General features: G+C 40.0%; 1 protein-coding gene across 5 annotated transcripts in view; it reads left to right on the forward strand.

Annotated features, from left to right (window-relative positions):
* The window catches only part of PID1 (phosphotyrosine interaction domain containing 1), an 85,993-nt gene that overhangs the window by 26,774 nt on the left and 37,721 nt on the right, over positions 1–21,498 (forward strand). For all 5 annotated transcript variants that reach the window (XM_051781959.1, XM_051781962.1, XM_051781961.1 and 2 more), the window contains exon 2: positions 6,924–7,070. In XM_051781959.1, the coding sequence (XP_051637919.1) occupies positions 6,924–7,070 (147 nt within the window). The remainder of the gene's footprint in view (positions 1–6,923; positions 7,071–21,498) is intronic.

A 21,498-nucleotide genomic window follows, 5' to 3' on the forward strand; every position in this document is an offset into this window, starting at 1 on the left:
TCAATCATGAAATTCTCATCTGGCTCTGAAGTTCCCTGCAGTTTGGAGGGTGTTTGTATCTGGGATTGTGTTTTGTTTGGGCAGCAATCCTGCTGATTGGAATCGCATAAGCTTGGCAACAGAATGAAGGCATCCAGCCAGAGCAAACTCAAAGTACACAGGGTCTGAGAACAAAACGTTTCACATGAATTAAATTGTGAGGAAACAGACATTCTTTAAACTTGTAAGAAAACAAGGCAGTGTGAGCACCGTCACACAGGCAGCTGTGTGATCAAGGCTCTTGATAGGGAGTGCAGGTTTTATTTATGAAATCTTGATAGTTGTGCACTTATGAGATATGTCTTATCACTGTAGGAAGAAGAATATTCCCTAACAAACTGGTATTAGAGTAAGATGGAATAACTCTCAGTGCTTGCATGCAAAGATTCAGTAACATCTTTGCTGAAAGGCCTTTTGACACTCAACTGATCTTGTATTTCTCTGTACCTTGTCATGCTTTTCCATCTGCAGTATTGTGTTCCCCTTCCCTTCCATCTATCCATAGTTTCTGTATATTATAGGTTTTTCCATCATAGCTTTGTGCTTGGCGGCCTTGTTACATTCAGTAACAGCAGGAGAAGTCCAGGAGGGTCTCTACGTGGCAGCAGCCAACATTGCCTACAAGCCTCTCCTGGTGCTTTCCTTTCCCCAGTCTCAAGTCCTGCTTACTTTGATGCCATCTTCTGCTTGCTGTCCTGTCATACAAATTAGAGCTTACCCTGGCAAATGCAGATCACTCTTTTCTATGCCCAAACTATCCCTGCTGCCCCTATCTCTCTTCTGTGCTGTCTGCTGAGGGGGTTGGTGGGAGCAGGGGGACATGAGGGGGGAAGTGATGGCAGGCACTGGTTCAGTTTCTAAAGCAGAACCATGCAGGGTGTGTGGAGGGGTGACAAAAGATTGTGTGTTGCTGGGGATTTTGTTTGGTGTGGTGTTATAGTGGTTTTTTTTTGTTGTTTTTTGGTTTTTTTTTTTTTTTTGTTGGTTTTGGTTTGGTTTTGGTTTTGTTATGTGTGTGGAGCAACATTTCCCAGGTGCTTTGTCCCAAGACCCTTGGTGTGCCATGCCCTCAGCCCACTGAGTTGCACCAAGTTGTGCCATGGGCCTGTCCAAGCTCCTCTTCTTCCAGATTGTGTCACAGGGTGCCCAAAGGCAAGTCTGTCTTACCACTTGTGCATGTTACCATTTCTTTGTGATTGAGAGATGTAAAGTCAGAGATAATTATCTGCTTTTTCCTGTAACTACCATCTGTTACCTGAAAGAGATTGAATGGATTTGCTTTGATAGGGTGGCAAAATATAGGTCTTGAGATGCTAGATGAGAGATGCTTTTAATAACCAGATTTCTGGAGCTGGATTGCTTTCAAGATTACTTGGGCTGGATCTGCTTGAGTATAAAAAGTCATGACGTGGTCTTGGGTTTGTGCATGCCAGTCAGTTTTGTGTTACAAAGCAGGTTGCTGATGAAATGATTTCTGACTTTATCATGACAAAGTGCTTCCATCCCCTCTGTAGTGGGTTTTATTGTAGTGCTCAGTACAAAGTTTATATGAACTGCTAGTAAAGAATAAATAAATAAAGCACTGTATAGTTTAATATCAGGGAGGAAAAGCATTTAAACTGTATTAACAGTATTTGTTTAACAAGAAATGGATCAGATGTGACATTAATCTCTACTGGACAGCATTTGCTTTAAACAAAACAAAGCATTGAAATGGATCAGTTTTCTTATGTATCAGAATTCTTCTTTTCTTGGTGAGAAGCTGGAGGCTTGGGGTTGGGTGGTCCTCTGGTCACAGCTGTGCTCATGTCACTGAGGGGGGTAACCATATTGCTAAAGGTCTACTGTGTTGTCATCTCCTCTGACCATGAGTAAGAGTGAAGCCTTGTATCTACAGACTGGAAATAGGGGAAAAGGAACATTTGCATTTTCTAAAATTCTCTTGCAATTCAGTGCACTTGGTTGTGTCTTTCCCCTCCTAGGCTGCTTTGTCTCGCTGTAGGATGCTGTTGAAAAATGTTGGTTTCGTTCCAGAACTAAATGTGTTTCAAAGGTAGAGAAGTACTTGCACTGAGGCAGTAAATTATAGAGGTTATTTTTGAATTTCCCTGGGACTGATCTTTTACTGATGCACTAATGTGGATTTCATCTGGGAATTCCTTTGTAGGTGCTGTAGAAGGATTGCCCAGAGGACTGCTTCTCATTCTGGCAAATCGGTTGTTCAGAGTCTTTGAACTTTTAGAATAATTCTTTTTGAAGTTAACATCCTGTCATTTTCAGGTTTGAACTCAATGTGCATCTTTGGCAAAATTGGCCAAATACAGGTCATCTGGAAATGTGATGCCAGGTTATTGTGTATTTATTGTAATGCTGTCATTAAGAGAGAATGGGGGATGAGGGCTAAGGTGCTGAAGACTTACATTCACCATGTTGCAACCCAATTAGCCTGTAAAATGTGTTTATTTTGCTCATCGCCTGTTGCTGGATTACAAATTACAATGAATTACAGTCCCCTCTTTCTTGACATTTATTTTTATATTAACATCCATTATATAACCCTTTCTTAGATTTTTGAATTTGGGTCCTTGTTTCATTTCCATCATGATAATTAAAAGAACCACTAAGCCCAGGCTTGCTCAGTATTGTGAACAGCAGTGACTGTTTTGTTAAGACCTGAAGATGAAGGGCATTATTATTACAAATTTCAGTGCATACTTTTCTCCTCCAAGTCACGTTTCTTTGTATGTAATAACAATTATTTTCTCCAAAACATTTGGCGTGAATTGTGGAAGTGACTGTATTTTTGCTGACAAACTAAACCAAAACCCAAATGCTGTTAATTTTTAGTTTTAACAGCAACAGCCTGAACTAAATATATAGCACCTAAAATTTGCAAATTGAATGCTGTGAAATAGTTAGTCTAGAGCTGATGTGTGACTGTTGATCTAATAACAAAATATATGTTGAAAACAATTTAGAAGTTCTTGATTCTTATGTTTAATTAGCTGGTAGCTTAGAGAGTTAGTGGTGGCAGGGGTTTCATTGAAATAGGGAACACTTTGAAGGTCACCACGGAGGCAAGAGGCAAGTACCTCTGCAGTGACAGTCTTAGCCTGCTATGGGTTTGGGCTACCAGTTATACACCCTTCAGTTTTCTTCTGTGGGGGGAAAGGATGCCATTAAGATTGGTAAACTAAGCAAAATAAACTGATAAAACTTAAATTCTTGAATAAGCAAAACTAGGGTTTTGAATTAAGATAATTACCCAATGTTGTAGGGGGCTTTACTTAAATTTTGCTCTGAATGATTTAATGTTCAGCAAATAGGAAAATACAATGCTAATTGCAGCTCTAATCCTTTCTGTGGCATTTAAGTATTTTTGTTTGCTCAAGGCATTTTAAAGCTGTCTGCTAATTTCTTACTTTGATGTTGCTTGTTGGATTTCTTTCAAACATAAAGTCATATCGGTAACATCATTTAAATGGATAAAGAATGAATGATGTGTAGTTTTGAACTATTGTTATAGTCATACCAGCTAAAAATATCTTCTTCTGATGGTTTTCAGTGTAAGAGCCACCACATGAACCTAGGGGTTCTGGCACATGAAATGTGAATGGTATAAAGTTCCCTCAACCTTTGTTCCCTGAATTGCCAAAGACATGCTTTTCAAGAATTTTTTGAACTTAAAGCACTTTAAAGAAATATTCTAGGTTCACATCACAGAGAGCGAATGCCTCTTCTCAAAAAATATATTGGCTACTGTTATAGGTCAGCTTTTGCCAACAGTTTCCGCAGGAGATGCCAGTTTGGAGTGGAAACCTAAGAAATTGGTTCAGCAAAGCACTTTATCCTGTTCTTGGCTTAAAGCACATGAATAATCCCATTGACTACCCACGTGTGCTTTACTGGGACTGCTCACATAGTGAAAGTTAGGCATGTGTTTCAATAATGTGCTTATTTGGGGGCTCACTGCGTGGTGTCTTCTGGCAGAGATTTGATTTTCTTATGGCAGCCATCATATGACCTGTGTGCAGGGAGCACAGCCTTGTCTGCATTAGCCATGAGCTCCAAAGCAAGAGGCTATTTCTGTGTCCACCCCCAATCCATTCTGCACTTCTCTGGCAATTAATCATCTGTTTGCTGCCAATTGTGCTCTAGTGTTTTTGGCACCCAACCACTCCAACTTGCTGCTCATACAAGTATTGAATTGCTTTTGTAAGGCAGAGAGTAGTCTTTTCCTTGTTTAAGATTGTATATGTGGTTGTTACAACATGAAAAAAGAAGTAGATAATTATAATAGTTTTCTTCATTTTGGTCAAATTCTGCTCTTTCTGTCAATAGTCCCACTGAAGTTTATAGAAATGCCAGCAAAGGAGAACAACCATTTTCAAAGTCCAAGGGAAACTCAGAGGGGCCAGAGGGAGTTTTTTCCTCTATTATCTAATAGAAGCAACCTTCTTTATTTGAAAAGCTCTGTAAACAGATCATCTGTGGAAATAGAGCCCTTTCAGCACTGAAGAGAGGGAGGAGTTAAATGCTAGGACAGATTCTTCTTCAATCTGATATTTTGCAACTATTGTCTCTGGTTTGATTCAAACTTCGAGTTAAGGATACATTTCATAAGTTTTCCATCTTTGCCTTCCTCTCCCATCCCCTGCACCCACAAGAAAGAGATAGCTTTGGATGCAGCATTTCCCTGTACTTGAAAAGGGATTGGTCACAGGTGGGGAATCTCTGTGACCTGCGCATGGCTGGGCCTGACCTCCAGCGCCCTCTCCCTTCTGCGTAATTTCTTCTCCAGAAACACAACCTCAGCAATAGGTTAACAAACCTAGAGCCTATATACAAAATCAAGTCAAGCTGACAGAGCTGCAGTCGTAATAGACAGTAGTTAGTTAATGGGACCAGCAAACCCAACACTGCAGTTGGTAATTGATGGTGCTCCTTCAACCTCAGCATCTCAGACCTTCCTCTTGCTTTATACTTGTCATGGCTGTTTATCTGCTGTTTAGCCTTTGCAAACAACTTTACTGCAGAAGCCTAGGAAACTCCAAAAAAAAAGGCTGTTAATCACAACTTAAAGGTAAAATGAAGTAGATTTTCTCAGTAAGCTTAGTAATCCTGGCTGTCAAAGAGCTCTGTTATCTTCAGAAACACGTCAAAGAATATTCTTTAGTGTATAATCATCTTAAATGGAGTACTTCTTTGCTGGAGCTGTGTTAGGGAGAGTGAATAGGAGAACGTGTAATATGAGCCAGATGAAAAATAATATGAGTGGATTTCTTTGCTGGGATGAAAATGCTTTCACAAACACCGCAGAGGCCCTGAAGTATTGCTGTTAACAGGCTGTAAGTTCATGTGTGAGATAGGTAAACAAGTACTATTTTCACAGATTGTTAGGGTATATGCCTTGAACATGCTTCTAAGAGTGTTTGAGGTGCTGTAGTTCCAGTATCATAACAATTATTAGATCTAAACACTGATGAACTAAGGACTAAACTGTTTTAAAAGTGTATTAACAGGCTTTCAGTTAGCTGATGGTAAAGTATTTATGAATAAAGTAGGAAGCTTATTTTCAATGGAGTATTCATATATGCAAAAATCCATAGAAAACCATCATAGTATCTAAATAGTTGATTTATCCCCTGTGTATAAATAAAATGTTTAATAGACACTCTCTTCATCTAAAGCACAGGACTGAACAGCAAGGATTTGTGTTGATTTTCTAGCTCTGGTAGAGACTTCTTGCATGGTTCTGGGAAATCACTTAGCATCTCTTTTGCTGCAAGACAGACCCTGTAATGCTCATCTGCCTTGCAGAGGGGAAGGGGAGGCTGAGAAAATGGGTGACTGCAAAACAAGTTAAGAATCCCTCATCAGAAGTCAGAACAAATGGTTTAGTTTTGATGAAAGTGATCTGGAGTCATTGCACGTATGTCTAATAACTGCTGATTGATAAGAGTTGAGTTATGAAGCTTTGATAAATTCATATTTCATTAGATGGTGCTGCAGTATGTTACTAGGTGGGAGTACTTAATTGATTTGGTTCATATCTATGTGTTTCCCCCCTGAGATACGTAGTACCAAGTGAAAATGTTCAGTTTTTCAAATGAAGGTCAGTACAAAGAAACATCTAAATGTTGAAAAATTTCTCTGACTCCCCTGATTCCACAAAATTGATTTGGAAATCTTTCAAGGATTCACTTTCTTCACTCTAAACAATTGCTGGGAAACTTAATTTGATGACTTTACTATGCACTTGGATAGTTCTTCACCTAAGCCTGGGGAGTCTGTTATAGAAAGTGACACGTTTTGAATGACATCTATTCGTTAGTACTGTAGTGACATTTTCTTTGGAGACTACAGGAACTATTGCTTACAAAGGAAGAGAATATAAAATTCACATGATAAAGGCAAACCAATGAGGCATTTACTTCAGTTGGAATGGTAATGTCTGCAAAGGTCAGTGGGATGAGATTTAAGTGTAGAGGAAAGAGAACAAGAATGAATAAATCCATAGTTCTTTGAATGCTCTTTGATCCCCTGTTATTCCCTCCCTGTGGGCATTAGTAGAGGAAGTGGGTCCATGAACAATTTTGTGATATGCCTGTGAGTGATCAGAGATTGAATTTAGATCCTTTTTGGAACACATGTGGATTGTAATAAATCCTCTCATTTTGTGTGTGTATATCTTTTTTAGTTAAAAGCAGTACCCACGTTGTTGACAGTAATAGTGAATGCTCTTAAGTTATAAAACTTGTTAACTTTCCCCATGAAAACTTCCAAGGCATTGAACAGCAAATGAAACTGCAGGCACGTCCAACTATTAACTCTGATTTTTCTACACTATAACTGGAGATAATTTCTTTTCTTTTTCTGTTTAGCACTTTCAGACCATGTTAAAGACTAAGTTGAATGTCCTAACTCTCCGTAAAGAGCCTCTCCCAACAGTGATCTTCCACGAACCAGAAGCCATTGAGCTGTGCACCACAACTCCCCTCATGAAGACCCGGACTCACACTGGATGCAAGGTACTCAGAAGTATAAACTTAAGGAATGAGAACACTGTGGAAGTGTCCTATGTGTTTGTGAAAGCTCCAAAGAGCCCAAAGTAACCAACATGGTCATTGTTGTTGTTCTGGAAGCCCCATTAGGTGCTACTATTACTATAAAGCTTCTGAATCAAAAAAGAAATTTAGAATTTCTGACCAGAAATTTTGGGTTTCAGGAGGAAAAGATTTGGGTTATGTGCCATGATGCAAATTGTGGAGGATTTCTAACAGCCTGTAATGAGCATTGCTTGTTTTAAACACTGACGTTATTTCTGCAAGAGCTAGAAACTTGAGGTTAGTTTTTTTGGGGGTGTGAACCTGTTTTTGTTTGGTTGGTTGGTTTTTTGTTTGTTTGTTTTGTTTTGTTTTTTAAAGTAAGATAAAAAAAGAAGTGGGAGACTTAAGTCTTGATTTGGTTAAGCAACAAGATGAATTTGCCCAGTTACATCAAAGCACAGCTTCTGAAAAAGCTGTTCCTCTTTTAAAAAGTTTAATGGCTTAAGAGCTTTCAGTGTGTTCTTTTGTGGTAAGAAACCATATAAAAATAGCAAACAAATCTGCTCTGTTTGCATCTTCTGTTGGAGCCATTTTCCTTGATTGCAGAGCTTGCCCAGCCTTGCAGAGCTGTGGGCGGCCTTGTAGACTGAACTGGGTACCAGTTTGGCCTGTGCTGCCCGTTAGGGCTTGGCAACTGATTCCCCTTCATCCAGCCTGGCTGTCAGTTGTAGGGAGTATCCACCCTACTGGGATATAAGCCCTTGAGGGTCTTAGTAAAAATGGAGAGAACTGGGCTTCAGCCTCCACTGCTCTGTAAAGTGTGAACTCTAGAAGAGCCATTGCCTGCTGCTGCATATACTGGATAAGGTCCACAGTGCAATTACACGTCCTAAACCCCTGCCCTGGCAGTGTGTATGCACAAATGTGTGCACACATGCTCTTCCTTGCTGGGGGATCTGATGTGAGATGAGGTTGGAAGAAATTGCTTTATGGTGTGTTCCCCTGCTTCTCTTGGCATACGGTACCTGGGTACTCCCAGGTTTGGCACTTCCTCAGAAAAGTTTCTTCTTGGGAAGTGTCATTTTTGTTTGACTTTTTGCCTGTCACAATAGCCAAGAACAAGACTGCTGCTGGGTGTTGGAGCAGTGCTTCCCTGTGCTGATGCAGAGGAAGTGACCCTAATGTGCTTTGTATGGTAGCTCGTATCATCTGCTTTTCCATGGTGATGTCTTTTGTCCTTTATGTTGACTCCTAATGAATTTTTAGAGAATATTAGCTATGATCAAAATGATTCACAAAGTATCTGGCTTTCACCCCTAGTGAGAGAGTTCAGACATAATAATGCTTTCTGAAATCAGTTTATCTTTGTGAATGTGTGTAGAATTTAAATGAACCTTTTTACTTAACCTACAGTCCTTCGATTGGAAAAGATGAATTGCAGAGAGATGTTGATCGCCTCAGTGAAGAGAATCTCATTCTATATTTAGATCTCTTTTATTTATTCATTTATTTTTCCTGCAGTGTAACATAGTAGTTGTGACTAGGGAACATCTGCTACCACAACACTCCCATTTTCCTTCTTGCACTGTTTTGCCTTCTCCTCTTCCTCTGTAGCTTATGTCAATGCTGGAGTCTCATGATGATGTTTTTGGGGTAGTGGCCAGCACCTCTTCAGGTGATTCAGCAGTTGTGATTCTCAGTACCCTCCTTAGGAAGGTGACTGCACATATATGTTGTTGCTGTGGCTAAGAAATCCTCTCCTGTTCTAAGGTTTTGATTTTACCCAGTTTCTGTAGTCACAGCCTCTTTCTTTCTTCCCTCTCTGCCCTTTTCCTCACTAAATGTGTTCTTCTCTTATGGGGCTTGTATCTGCCAGCTGTTTATAGGTAATTAGCCTTCCTCACCTCTTTCTCTTCTGATTATTAGTTTCTTACTGAGTGATACAATAATAGTGTTGCTGTAACAAAACTAGGATTTTATAATATGAGATTTTTCTCCATGGGATCTGATCTACTCCTGTTATTCCAGATGTAAGGGGGTAGATGCTGTGGTGTCACTAGTACCACCAAACCTCTTTGCTTCTGAGACATGGGCTTCTCAGGCAAGAGTGCAGCATCCAGTTTTTACTTGCTTTCATGAGTCACATTCTTTTGATCCTTAATCGTTTTATTCCTCTTGACTGAAATCCCTCCAATTTTTCTATGTAATCCCATTAATGAGATAGCATCATTCTTCTGACAGAGGCTCCAGACATCTAATTTTATTGCACAGTTTTAACATAAGCCTCAGCTGGCACCATCTTGTTATGGGAACTTGACACAAGCAATTGCTTTGCTCTTCAGATGTCTGGGCACTGGTTTCCTTCTGTGATTGCTCTTTTCCTTGTCCTTTCATCAGACTTCTCTTTTTGCTTTCATTTTGAGTTAACTGTTGAATCCTGAAGAAACAAAACTTTCTTGCTGACATCTAATCTCATTCTCTAATTGAATGGGATAGTTTTAAAAATAGCAGAGAAATGTCTTGCTTGAAGTAATCTAGGGGGAACCCCCACCAAATCTGGAAAGTCAAATAATTGAACAAATTGAGAGCTTCTCTTTCCTACTCAATTTCAGATCTGACACAACTTTTTTGCCATCATGTTTCCTAAAATATATTTTTTACTTACAGTAGAAGGCTTAAGACTCATTCCTCCTGGAACTGCATGTCTGGATCTGCCTGCTTGGGTTGTCTGTGCTGTCGCCGTTCCCACCCTTCTAGACGTGTGGGCATGATTTCCCCAAGCATGAGAAATGGATAGTATTAGCATAGGTTTGCAACACAGAGCTTTAGGCAAAAATATTTTGGCGTTTGCTCAGTCAGACAGGTTGACTCCAGGCTGTAGTTCCCAAAGGACACCTTCTTGCCTCCCTTTCCCTCCTTTCCCTACCAGTCCTGCTTGCAAATGGGGAGAGACAGCTGTGCACCCTGGGGTTTGTACTGTTGCAGCCCCACTCAGCCTAAACCAGAGCAGGATTTCTAGGTACAATAAAGCACTCAGACTCTGTTTTTCCTTGGGGGTCATTTGCTTTTCTTTGAACCATGGTGAATGTCAGATGAGAGGCAGGTCTCTGCCTGCAGGGGCAAGGGCAGTGGGATGCAGAGCCCAGAGAGTTGTCATCTCTCTGGGAGTCCTGGTTGATACTCTTGTGCATCCTGCCTTTTCTCTGCAAGAGACATGGCATTTGTGAATACTGGGCCACCAAGTGTTAAGGTTGGCATCTGCTCTGAAGAATGAAAAAAACCAACTGGTTTATTGTATATCTGTAAATGGCAAGACTAAGCTTAACCTAAACCACCCGTTGCTGGGGAAAGACTAAAAAAAGTGAGAATAAATCTTTTGTTCTCACTACCTGGAATACACTTTCAATCCCAGGTTCCTAATTTGATTTTATTTTAATAGAGCATGTTTTCTGTATGGGTATGAGTATGATTTAGATGTCTGTATATAAAAACGTGTCCATTATTGTTCAGATCCTAAGGATTTTGATTAGTCTGTGGCTGTCCTACTTGTAGGTCTTTCATATCATATGTGTACTCTTGTGTTTCAGCTGATAACTTCCTCATCCCTTATCACAATAAGTTCTACCAAATGGAAACCCAAACTCTGGATTATCTCCAGAAAATAAGTTACTCTCTGCTCAGAAATGCATGCTTTCTCCATGCCTTTTAACAGATTTTGTTTAAGTTCTGCATGTTTTATTCTTACTTAATGTCCTAATTGGCTTACACTGATTCTAATGTTTCTTGATTTCTGTCCCTTTGAGCCATGGTGGTGGCACAAAGGGAGCTGCCTAAATGGCTCTCTCTCTCTCCTGCTTTAGCTTTTCCAGACACTGCTGCAGTAATGTAAAAGGACAGAGGTTAAAAATGCTGTCTGTGATTTTTGAAGTGGTGTAGTAGGTTTAATTTTTTTTCCCTTTCTATTGGAAGGCTCCTCAAAGTGAAGTCAGTGCTGAATAGTCAGTAGCTTCCCTGGGTCAGGCAATCTCATTCCTCCAGTTCCCACCAGTGTACAAGCTTTTCTCAGCAGCCTGGGAGGCTGAGATGAGAGGAACATAAACAGTGCAAATAATTGCATTTTTAAGAGTAGCTTTTATTAAGGGTGAAAATATATTTTAATGATATGGTGTTTGCAGGAATGATACTTGTTACTTGCCTGTCATATTGGATTGACTTGGTGAAATTATTAATTCAAACTTTTTGGAAGGTATGATGTTGAAACTTCTGTCATGGTGTGTCTTAGGTAAAGATTGATGAAAGTCTTGTTTAAAAATTTGTATCAATGGCATTAGAGTGGTGATGGTGTTTTAAAATCAAATCTTGCACATGCTGATACAGATTTAAAAATAGCCAAGAAGTAATGTAAATAAATGGAGTTTGGTCTTTCAGAAAAGCTTAATAGCTTCACTCCAGAGGCAAAAAGAAAGTGGTTCCTGTACTAGGCTGGCAGCAGGCTGGTGACCACAATGGGGCTGTGCTGCAGCTGGGCTTCCCTGGCACCGTGTAGTGTCAGCAGTTGGGCACCCAGCTTTGACCATTGCACCTCTGGGGTACGGCTGGTGCTGTTACACTTATGTCAATCTATGAACTGGATTCGAGGTGTTTTCTGGGAGAACTGGGAACCATTTGAGGGGCCCTTCCTTACCTGTGTCTGCCCTTGCTCTCCTGCAGCTGCAGCTCTGGCCCCTTCAGGAAAGCCACTGGAACAGCCTGTTGCCCTTGTTGCTGCTCTTCTCCTGACCTTGCTTTCTGCTGCCAACAATTTTCATTTTCCCTTTGTCTCTTTTTCTCCCATTTTTCTTCTTTTCTCAAAACTCATTTCCACCATTAGAGACAATTCCATCACCTGTGGGCCCCACTAATCATTCTCCCTGCATGTGAAACTATCCCAACGTGCTTTGAGCAATGGGATGTACCCCAGCATAGCAGAGCCTGGGAGTTAGTCTGCAAGGGAAAGGCTTGCAATAAGCTTATAGGGTGAATAGGGAGTAATGTTGATTGTGATTCTGTTAGGATCTATAGAAATACAATGTTTCTCATTGGGATACATATTAAAGAAATAAAACATTGTCTTAAAATTGCCCTGCTAAGCCTGATTCTAATTCCTTGTGTAAGAGAGTCATTTAGGAATAATGTCTGCTTGGATATTACTGCCTATTTTTGGTTTTCTGCCTTGTTAATTTTGATTGCAAAGGCCTTGCAGCAGGACTCTCTTGCTGCATACTTGCAAAATACCCCATTTCTACTCTACCCTAGATGTCTCTACAGCAAATTTAGTAATGCTGTGTTGTTGCTTTTATTGGTCATTGCACTTTTAAAACTTAGTGTTGTTCTTTGGCTTTTTTACCTCTAGATCAGACTTTCCCAAGATGTTTTGCCCAGCATTTCTGGCCTATGCAACCTCTGCCACCCTAGTACCCCATCCTAATCAGCACAGCCATGGCGGTGGCCAAATATGTTGTCACTTGAGCTTTCAGGGGACAGCATGCTCCCCATCTACTGCATCTGGGGACCCTTCAACATTCAGAAAATGTCCAAATTGAGGAGCCAGCTTTCCAGCTTCATGCAGCCCAGCAGCCTATGCAGCACGGTTTTGGTGGTGACAACACCAGCCTCATTTCTCTGCCCCTTTGTTGCTCCCCAACCCCTAAATTCTTGTTCTGGCCAGCTGACCTGTAGACAAATGGCTCCCCTCTGCTGCACTGCTACTGTGTTGCTGTTATGGGTTGATTTTGTGTGTCTTGATACTGAATCAGACAAAATTAATGCAACCAGAAGGCTGTCTCATTTCAATACCCAGAGACCGAGGTGTTCTTTCCTGTTTTTGCTGTCCTGTTGACTCTAAAGGGCTGAAAATGCATCCATAGACTTTCTGGGATGGTAAAATTCAGATGACAGAAATGGGTAGTTAACAATCTACTGTTTTACTTAAATTTCCATAAGTAATTTAAAAAGCCTTCTTCTGTTGAACATTTATTAATCTTTTGGCTACTGAAGCCACAGCTGATTGGAAGCTGCACATATTCTTAAAACCACCTCACTTTATCTTTATAAAGCTTATTAAAAATGTTCTCTTTGCATCTACAGAAGGGTCAAGAATGATTGTTTTGAGTGCAGATTTGTCCAGCTGTAAATACAACTCCCACTGGCTGCCTGCTCTTCATTATCATTTTGTAGGCCTGTAATATTAAGATGACCATTAACATCAATAAAGAAACAATTTAAACAAGTGAGACAAGCTAAACTGTACCATCACTCCCGAGCCTACTGTTTTCTGCCTTGTTTAATGTGAGTGGGAAGCACAGAGCTTATTCTTGCTTCATTAAAGGCCTTCTATTGTTATCCTTAAGCATTACATATTTTGTACTGTGAACTGAGAGCTCGTTTTCTTCTTCTTTTTCCCCTTATGAAATGAAGCAAAAGGATACATGTGAACTCTTGCATTGGGCAAATCTTAGTAGCTTCAGTATATTTATAGTTCTAATTGGTGAGAGATACAGACACTCAAATGACACGATTTCTAAAGGTGAACCTAATGCCCCAACAAGTATGCTATGAAGATGAAGTATGTTATTTAATTTTTCTTTGTGTAGTGTTACAGAAATGAAAAAAAAAAATAAATCCTGAAGTTGTGGAAGAGTAAAATGCTTGCAGAAATCTTGCACGTGACTTTATTGGTCGAATATTGTTCCAGTGTTGAAAATGGAGAGTTGCATGTGCTCATTTGTTTCCAAACACGACTGTATGGATGGTGAGGTGCTGCCTTGCACCTCTGAAGCTGATGAGAGCTTTGCCATGGGCTCCGCTGTGAGCACGGTGGGATGAGCCATGCTGACAGCAGAGCCCCCAGGCAGCACACACTGCACAGGGCTTGGCACTGGCTGCTCTCAGCTTCAGAGAGAGTCTCTCTTGCGTATGATTTCTTTTAATTTCATGCATGGAAAGCCCATTTATATCAGTGAGAGTTTATACCTTAAATGTGTGCAGAGGAGCTAATAGAAACATGAAGGGTAGATGCAAGTGCAGAATATTGTTAAAAGCATTGTAATGCTTCATTTCCTGAAGTCCAGGAGTCTTAGGTGGAGAATATAAATTGGGTAAAGCAATTGAATTAATATTTAACTGAACCTGCTTTAAATAGGATCTTTTGCGGTGTTCAGTTTTGCTGTATTGGATGTATTTTGGCATAATTTTATTTACTTACTGGTCAAGTGGCATTGTAAGAATAATGTATGCTGAGAGCAGTGGAAGTTATGTCCTATGTTCTGTCAGATATGTTGATGGTATTTGTTTTTTTCTTAGCATTTGCACTGGTGACATTTTTCAAGCCATGGTTCAAGTAAAGGGCATTTTGTTATTCAGGAAGTTCTTACATCCCATCTAAAAATGATCATGTATTGTAGTCAGCTTCATGTTTCTGCTTTAACTATCTTTTATAGGAGAAAGTATATGTGTTTTCTGCATGTGGTGAAGTAACTGCTCTGAATATTTGTATATTAATTAAAGGAAAACAGTTTTGTCTATTTCCGTTTACTTTTTGATTTTCTTTATGAAAATGTGTCTGAAACCATTTTAAAGAGTTCCATAAAAGGAATAAGACCATCACCTTGTGAGGAGAGCACTGGTGACAGGGAGGACAGAGGGATTTCTGGGAGCTGCCCTGTATCTTTGTGGCCAAAGATACCCTGGGTACAAGATCTTCTCCCTGTGGTTCCCTTTAGGATTACCTCAAGAGGAAGGGAGCTGGACATTTTGTCAGGAAAATTAGGGAATGAATTGGGTTTCATAGAGATGTGTGCAATGAAAATAGTTTGTGTGTGTGTGCCCCATCCCAGGACCAGAGGATTGTGTCCCCTGATCCTTGGACTGAATGGGAAGCTTTCCAGTTATTGTGGCCCCTGCAGACCTGTCCCCTGGGAAGAGAGATCTCCCACCAGGACCTGACAATTAGTGTTAAGCAATTCTCCTCAGTTGTTCCTCAGAACAAGGCTTGGAGTCCCAGACTTTGCATGTGGAGTTCCCAACACTGCTTTGTCTTGCTTGAAGAAATGGGAGCAGAAATGTTGCACCAGGTAAGCCAGACTTTGCTCAGATATATGTGTGTCCAAGCCCGTTTTGCTTGGCAGTAAACTGCAGAAAATAACCCCTAAACAACACAACTCCCTTGAAAATGTAAAGATACGAAAAATCATAGTATCTATTAGCATGTTGTGCTTTGCTCCCCTTGGTGCATGTATTGTATTGCTTACACAACCATTGTGTACCTTACATTTCTTCTTATTTCTGTAGTTATGTCCATGTAGTGGATGCAGTGTGTCCCAGTGAAAAAAAAAAATGGGTGTCAATGCATGATATGGAGCCTGGGAAAAAGTTTTTAACCTAAACAGAAATCCCTTTGGTTGGAATCTAGCACTTCCTTTAGCTTCAGAGCTTTGACATTATTAGTTGTCTTTGATTCAACAAAAGCTTGAATTGGAAATGATCAGCCCTTAATTTTGTTAGCAAATGGTGCTTATCAGTAGAGGTAACCTAAATCAAACCTCTTAATGTAAAAAAAGGCATTAAACCATTTGTGTTTCGTTTAGTTATGGAGGAGAGAGTGACTGGCATTCAAAGAGCACAGTGTAAAATGCCACCATATAGGAATTAAAAATCCTTCCTGTGGCTTGGTGGAGAATGAGCACTGTCTGTTTCTGAATTTCCGCCCTTGCTTGTAAAAGCAACTGGGAAACTTGAGAGGTACTGAGGAACCAGGCACTGTGTGCTGGTGAATGCTCAGTTGCTCTTTACTGTGTATCATTTGTACTTCTGTAGTATTTCTCAACCAGAAAGATCCCTGAACACCTTCTAAACAGCTCTGTTGTCCCCTGCTGTTCAGCTGCTGTTCTGTGCCAGCAACCCTGTTTGCAGAGGTCAGATCAGCTCACCAAAGCTCAGGGGAAGGCTTTGGTGTGGGCACACTATGCTGAGGCTAGAATACACTATAGGGGAAAACTGAAAAAGATGCTGAGAATTAAAATACATGCTTCTATTAAGTAGTAATGCATTGAATGAAGGTACTAAAAAGCAATATATATTAATGAAATTCCTTTGATGCATTAAACTCCATGGAATACTTTGGTATCTTGAAACACAAATGGAAGGTTTTTTGTCAGTTCTAGAAATACCACTTTTCCAGGGTACTTGGAACTGTTGTTTAATTATAGCTGTCTTTGTAGGAGATAACATACCAAAATAGTTTTCTCTGAAAGAATATTTAAATATTCAAAACCATTTTAATCTCTTTACAGCAGGAAATATTTAAAGTTTGAAATTCTAAATTTACAGAATACTTTAGGAGATAATCTTCAATTACACAAATATACAATGTCATATAATGTATGCCAATAACTTCTAGCTTTTGTGGTCTGGCACAAAGCCAGGATACCAGTATGAAGCACAGTGGCAATTGTAAGGTCCTAGATAGTTACAGATGTGTCAGGGTATTTATTATTTATGCTGTAGAAAATATTGTGCTCATCACAATTGCTGAGGCAAAGCCTTCTGGTCACAGGAGCTAATTGCTTCCATAATAAGGTTCAAATATCTAAGGCCTAATAGCTTTAGACACATAAAAATTAAAATTAGATTGAAATTTATTATGTTGGTTACGCCGAGCAGATGCTGCAGTCACTGTCAATTGTTTTGTTCTAGGGTGTCCTTGAGAAATATTTCCATCTTGGTGCAGCTGTCGCAGTGTAGGGATGGAGCTGTGATTTGTGTTGCTGGAGAGCACAGGGAAGCCAGTGCTTGTCCCTGGCCCTTGGGGAATACAGACCTTGCTGTGAGCTGACTCCCAGGAGGAGGAGGCACCCTTCCTTCATAGCACATGAAGTTATTCCTCAACAAAATCAAAGAACTTCTGATTCTGTGGCTGTTGCTCCCTGGTATTGTTGCATGTGAAATGTGCTGGGAGAGGTGGTGGCAGATCTTTTTTCTTGTGCTTTTTCACAACAAAGACATGTGTGCTTATTCTGTGAAGGTATTCTGTGTGGCTCTTCCCCTGAAGCCATGGATATTGTTTCTTTGATTTCCATTAGAATACTGCAAAATTTGCATTTGGCACTGGGTACCCACTGCTCAGGCTAGTCTGAGCCAACATGAGCCTTCTTGGGAATTTGTAATCTCTGCTTACAGCTGTACTGTGCCCAAACCCTGCAGTTCTTATTTTGGGGCGAATCCTGTGTGCTGAAAGCTTCCCACTGGAGCAAATGATGTTGGCAAAGAAGTAGGCTGAAATTGGATTACACATCCATTCTTCTGTAGATGAGGTACCATTGGCTATGTTCATATGTGCACAGGCTGCTGGAATGTAGATTAATGTTGCAGTCAAAAATACATTATTTCATCAGAGAAAAGAAGGTTCTCTGTGCCACCTCTGTTTCAGCTGGTCCCAGAAGTAATCCTTGTACTGTTGCAGTATAGTCTGCAATGTAATGTGATGTATAAATACATTAGCTCAGAAAATGAAAGAAATTTTTCCATTCCAGGGGTTGAATGTCAGCGTCTGAGACTAATAACATCTTTTTTTATTTCATTAAAGGATCTTCTTTTTTGATAGTTAATTAAAAGTTCATAACAATAACCATTACAATGCTTCTGGGCAACTTTAAGGGTTGGTGTATGTTATCTATTGCTGATTTATTGTAAACTATAGGGAATATTTGATTTCAGGCTTGTGGAAATTCAGTAAGCTTTCTTCTGTGTGATTCTAGGTTGCATAGGGATAACAACTGCAACAGAAGTATGAGGGTGGTTTTTTGTTTGTTTGTTTTTTTCCTTTAAGAAAGGAGACAGATAAATTTTAAAGTTTACAGTCTGGTTTGGAAAATGAGTGAGTACTCCTCAGTTAAGAACTTCCCTTGTACTACTAACCCAAGAATCTCTGGTACTCACTTATAGTAATTTCACAGCAAGACCCTGTTAAATGATACATATTGCCACAGAAGGAAGAAACTGAATTTTGCAGCAATGTAAATTTGGAATTAAGTTTATCATGTTTTATCAGTAAATGAAAAACTAATGTTGCATTGGTAGTGTCCTGTTAACTTTGATGGAACAGAATACTGTTTGATACCCACCAAGGGTATGGTCTATCTCTTTTTGAAAGCTGGTGTTCATTTGCCTGTTAGATATCAGGGATGCTTTCTGATTGCTAGAGCATAGCACACTGAGGAAAAATAATTACTGAGTTATCAGCTAAGAGATGGTCTTAATTCATTATGTTCTTCAGGTTTTTTTCACCTCTAAAGCCATGATGACATGGTCTTCTGATTAAAGTGCTCTCAAGATTTAAATGGCATGGCAGTGACCTGCACTTTATAATCCCAAACTTGGGATGTAGATGATCTTACATTTAATAGATGCCCATACACAAACATTTAAAGTAGAAGGAAGCTACTTTAACTTAAATGAGAAAATTTTGGAAGAAGAGCAAGTTGAAAATATTTTTATAACTTCACTTTAGAAAGTTCACTGAAGATTTGTTGAACTGTTTGCTGAGAAAGATTTGTGAATGAGTCGTTATTCAGTGGGATTTTTTTCATCCTCAGGAACTTGTTTTATTGTACTATTTGTTGTGTGTTTCCCCTGTCCCCCAATTTATTTTTCAATAGCAGAGAGAAAATAGGAGGGGGAAAAGAAAACTTTAAGCCAGAAACAAAATTAAATTAATATCTCCAAGATTAGAGAAGGATCTTTGTAAAGCCTGGTATAGTTGAGTAGTAAGTTGAGAGAGATGATAAGGAAAATACAAAATGAAATAAGGTAAGATAATGCATGTGTGTTGTGATTATTTTGAGAATGTCATTGAAGTTGATTCTGAGTATCTTCTGGGACAGGATGGGCAGAAAACAGATTGGTTCCAGTTCTTTATAGAAGCCCCTTTTTTGACTGAATTATTTGTAGGCTGGGAATAATTGCCTTGTGCTGATGTCTGACTCATTCTTACAAATAGTGCAATAATGCACTTCAGCTTTGTCAGCTATTTGTAACCACAGTGGTCAGAATCCCTATGGGAATCATCGTTAATGGGATGCAGTTCTTGAGCTGGCTTTGCAATGGTATAAATTGGCGTGCTTTCTTTGACTGAACTGCCATGTTAAGTTATATCATCTAAGAAATTGGCCTTCTAGTTTGGCATGTGGCTTAGAATTCCTAATGATTGAAAGTAGTCTGTTAATGAAATCAAAGTAATTGAGTACAACATATGGGAACTAGTGCTGTTTGTCATTTGTTATTAGGCAGAAATGCTAAAAATATTAAGCAGTTCTTGAAATTATTTTTATGAAACAGCTTATAATGATTTAAAGAAAGGTGTGTTTTCACCCCAGAGCTTTGCCTCAAGTTGCATTTGAAGGTCTTCATACAAGGCCAAATAAATGGTGTCACTCTGCCTTCTCAAGTGGGAAATATATCTAAGAGAGATATACATCTAAGAAATATATTGTATATATAATTTAAGTTTGGAACAGTTTACAGCACTTTCTTATACTTAGCATAAACTGAATAACTTTAATTACCAGTGACTTACTGATGAGCCACTCTAAGGTTTTTGTTCTGCAAGGCTTTCCTAATCTGTGTATATAGATTTTTGTTCAATGTTATCAATTTTATGCAGACAGTGTGTGTCTTGAGGGTGGAATTTGTCCCCAAACAAAGGACTGGTGTATGACTCTTGCTGTAGCTGTGCTCTGAAGGGGGGTTTAACACGGGCATTGGGTGAGTGTTGGCTGGAGTGGGAGGCACATCTCCAGTGACAGCTCCATGCTGTTCCACCGCTGTGGTTGTGCATGTCTCTGCATCCCAGCTCCCGGCCTGGCTGCCACTGGGGGCAAGGGGCCTGAATGGCACCACAGCAGCTGCTGAGCATTACTTGGCTGGGTGGTGCTGTGTGGCCTCTCGTGGAGTTTCTTTGAGTGGTTACAGCCTCCAAGGAACTCACCGATGTGACTGCCCACCCAGCCCTGACTGCCTTGGGCACGGCTGCGGCTGCCTGACACTGCTGTGTTGCACCACAGAATGCTCTTGTACGTGTTTACCTAAGGTCCAAATGTGGTCCTTTTGTATGGTTTTGTTCGTGGGGCACTAAATAAGAGCTGGCCAGGAAAACATGTGGTGGGATTTCTCTGAGAGTCTAGTGTGCAACCACAGAAGTTTAGATAATTTATCACCTGGACTTGGTAGAGTGAACCTTGTGAACCATCATGAGGCACTCTTACTGTCTCTTTGGATTTGTTAGCCTGCCTTCATTTTGCAGTCAAGTTGTCATCTTCTGCCTGTGGCTCTGTATGGGATGACTGGCTGATGGGGGCCTTGCTGGGGACAGGTGAAGGGCAGGCTTGGGATGGTTAAGAGCCCCACTTGACATTGGCACTGTGAGGCAAATGGCCAAAGGAGGGGCATCTTTCAATTAAAAATTATAATACTACTTTGCAACATATTTTATGGTATTTTTTTCCAGTTTACTCCTCAGTAAGACAATGAGTTTTATTTTGAAGTGAGACACAGAGATGACGATTACAGAGATATTTCTGTAATTTTTCCTCCCTCCTTGAGTTAGGTTGCATGTTTGTTCTCTGTTAGCAATTACCTTCATGTCCGTATAAGTACAAGAGGTTAGAGAAGTTCATGATGTTTCTCACATTGTAGCAGCTTTCTGCATACCAACCCCTTTGCCCTTTTGACTACATGAAAAACTATAAATGTGTCATGCAGTAAGATTTAAATGAGTGCTGTTAAGGTCCCAGACACTCATTCTAGAGCTTCAATTTCTTAAGAGCTGTCTGAGCTTTACCTTACATGCAGCCATCACAGTCATGCCGACTAAAATCCTGCTAATTATTTTGGAGACATTTTTGTATGATGTGTCTTGAGAAAAGAGTCTGAGCATCTGTAAAACAGATGAAGTGAAAATTCCTCTGGCGTCTATCAGCAAACATAAACAGGTGGAGCACATCCAAGTTTCTGCAGCTGAGGGAGGGGCTCCAGAAAACACGGTTGCTTGCAGCACAGAGGGAAAATCAAATGAAAAATAATTACTTATATATCTTTATTTCACACTGCCTTGTCATATAAGGTCAGTCCAGGAACAGCAGCTTTCTGCTTCGTTTCAAGGGCCATTGTAAATCGATTGTCAGGTTTGTATAGGAAATGAACAGGACACTGCAGACTCTCTAAGATGTAAATTGCTGAATCTAGAGCTGTGCACTGCAAATAGGGCTCATTTCTCAGTTTGAAGGGTGTTACAATGTTTACACTTATTGCCTGTGCAGGGTTAATCAAGGTAATCGCTGAAATACATTATTGCATCAATCTCATAATGCACTATTCC

Source organism: Manacus candei, unplaced genomic scaffold (genome assembly GCF_025592945.1).
Source record: "Manacus candei isolate 608988 ecotype Guabito, Panama unplaced genomic scaffold, ASM2559294v1 h1tg000015l, whole genome shotgun sequence".
NCBI classification, from domain to species: domain Eukaryota; kingdom Metazoa; phylum Chordata; class Aves; order Passeriformes; family Pipridae; genus Manacus; species Manacus candei.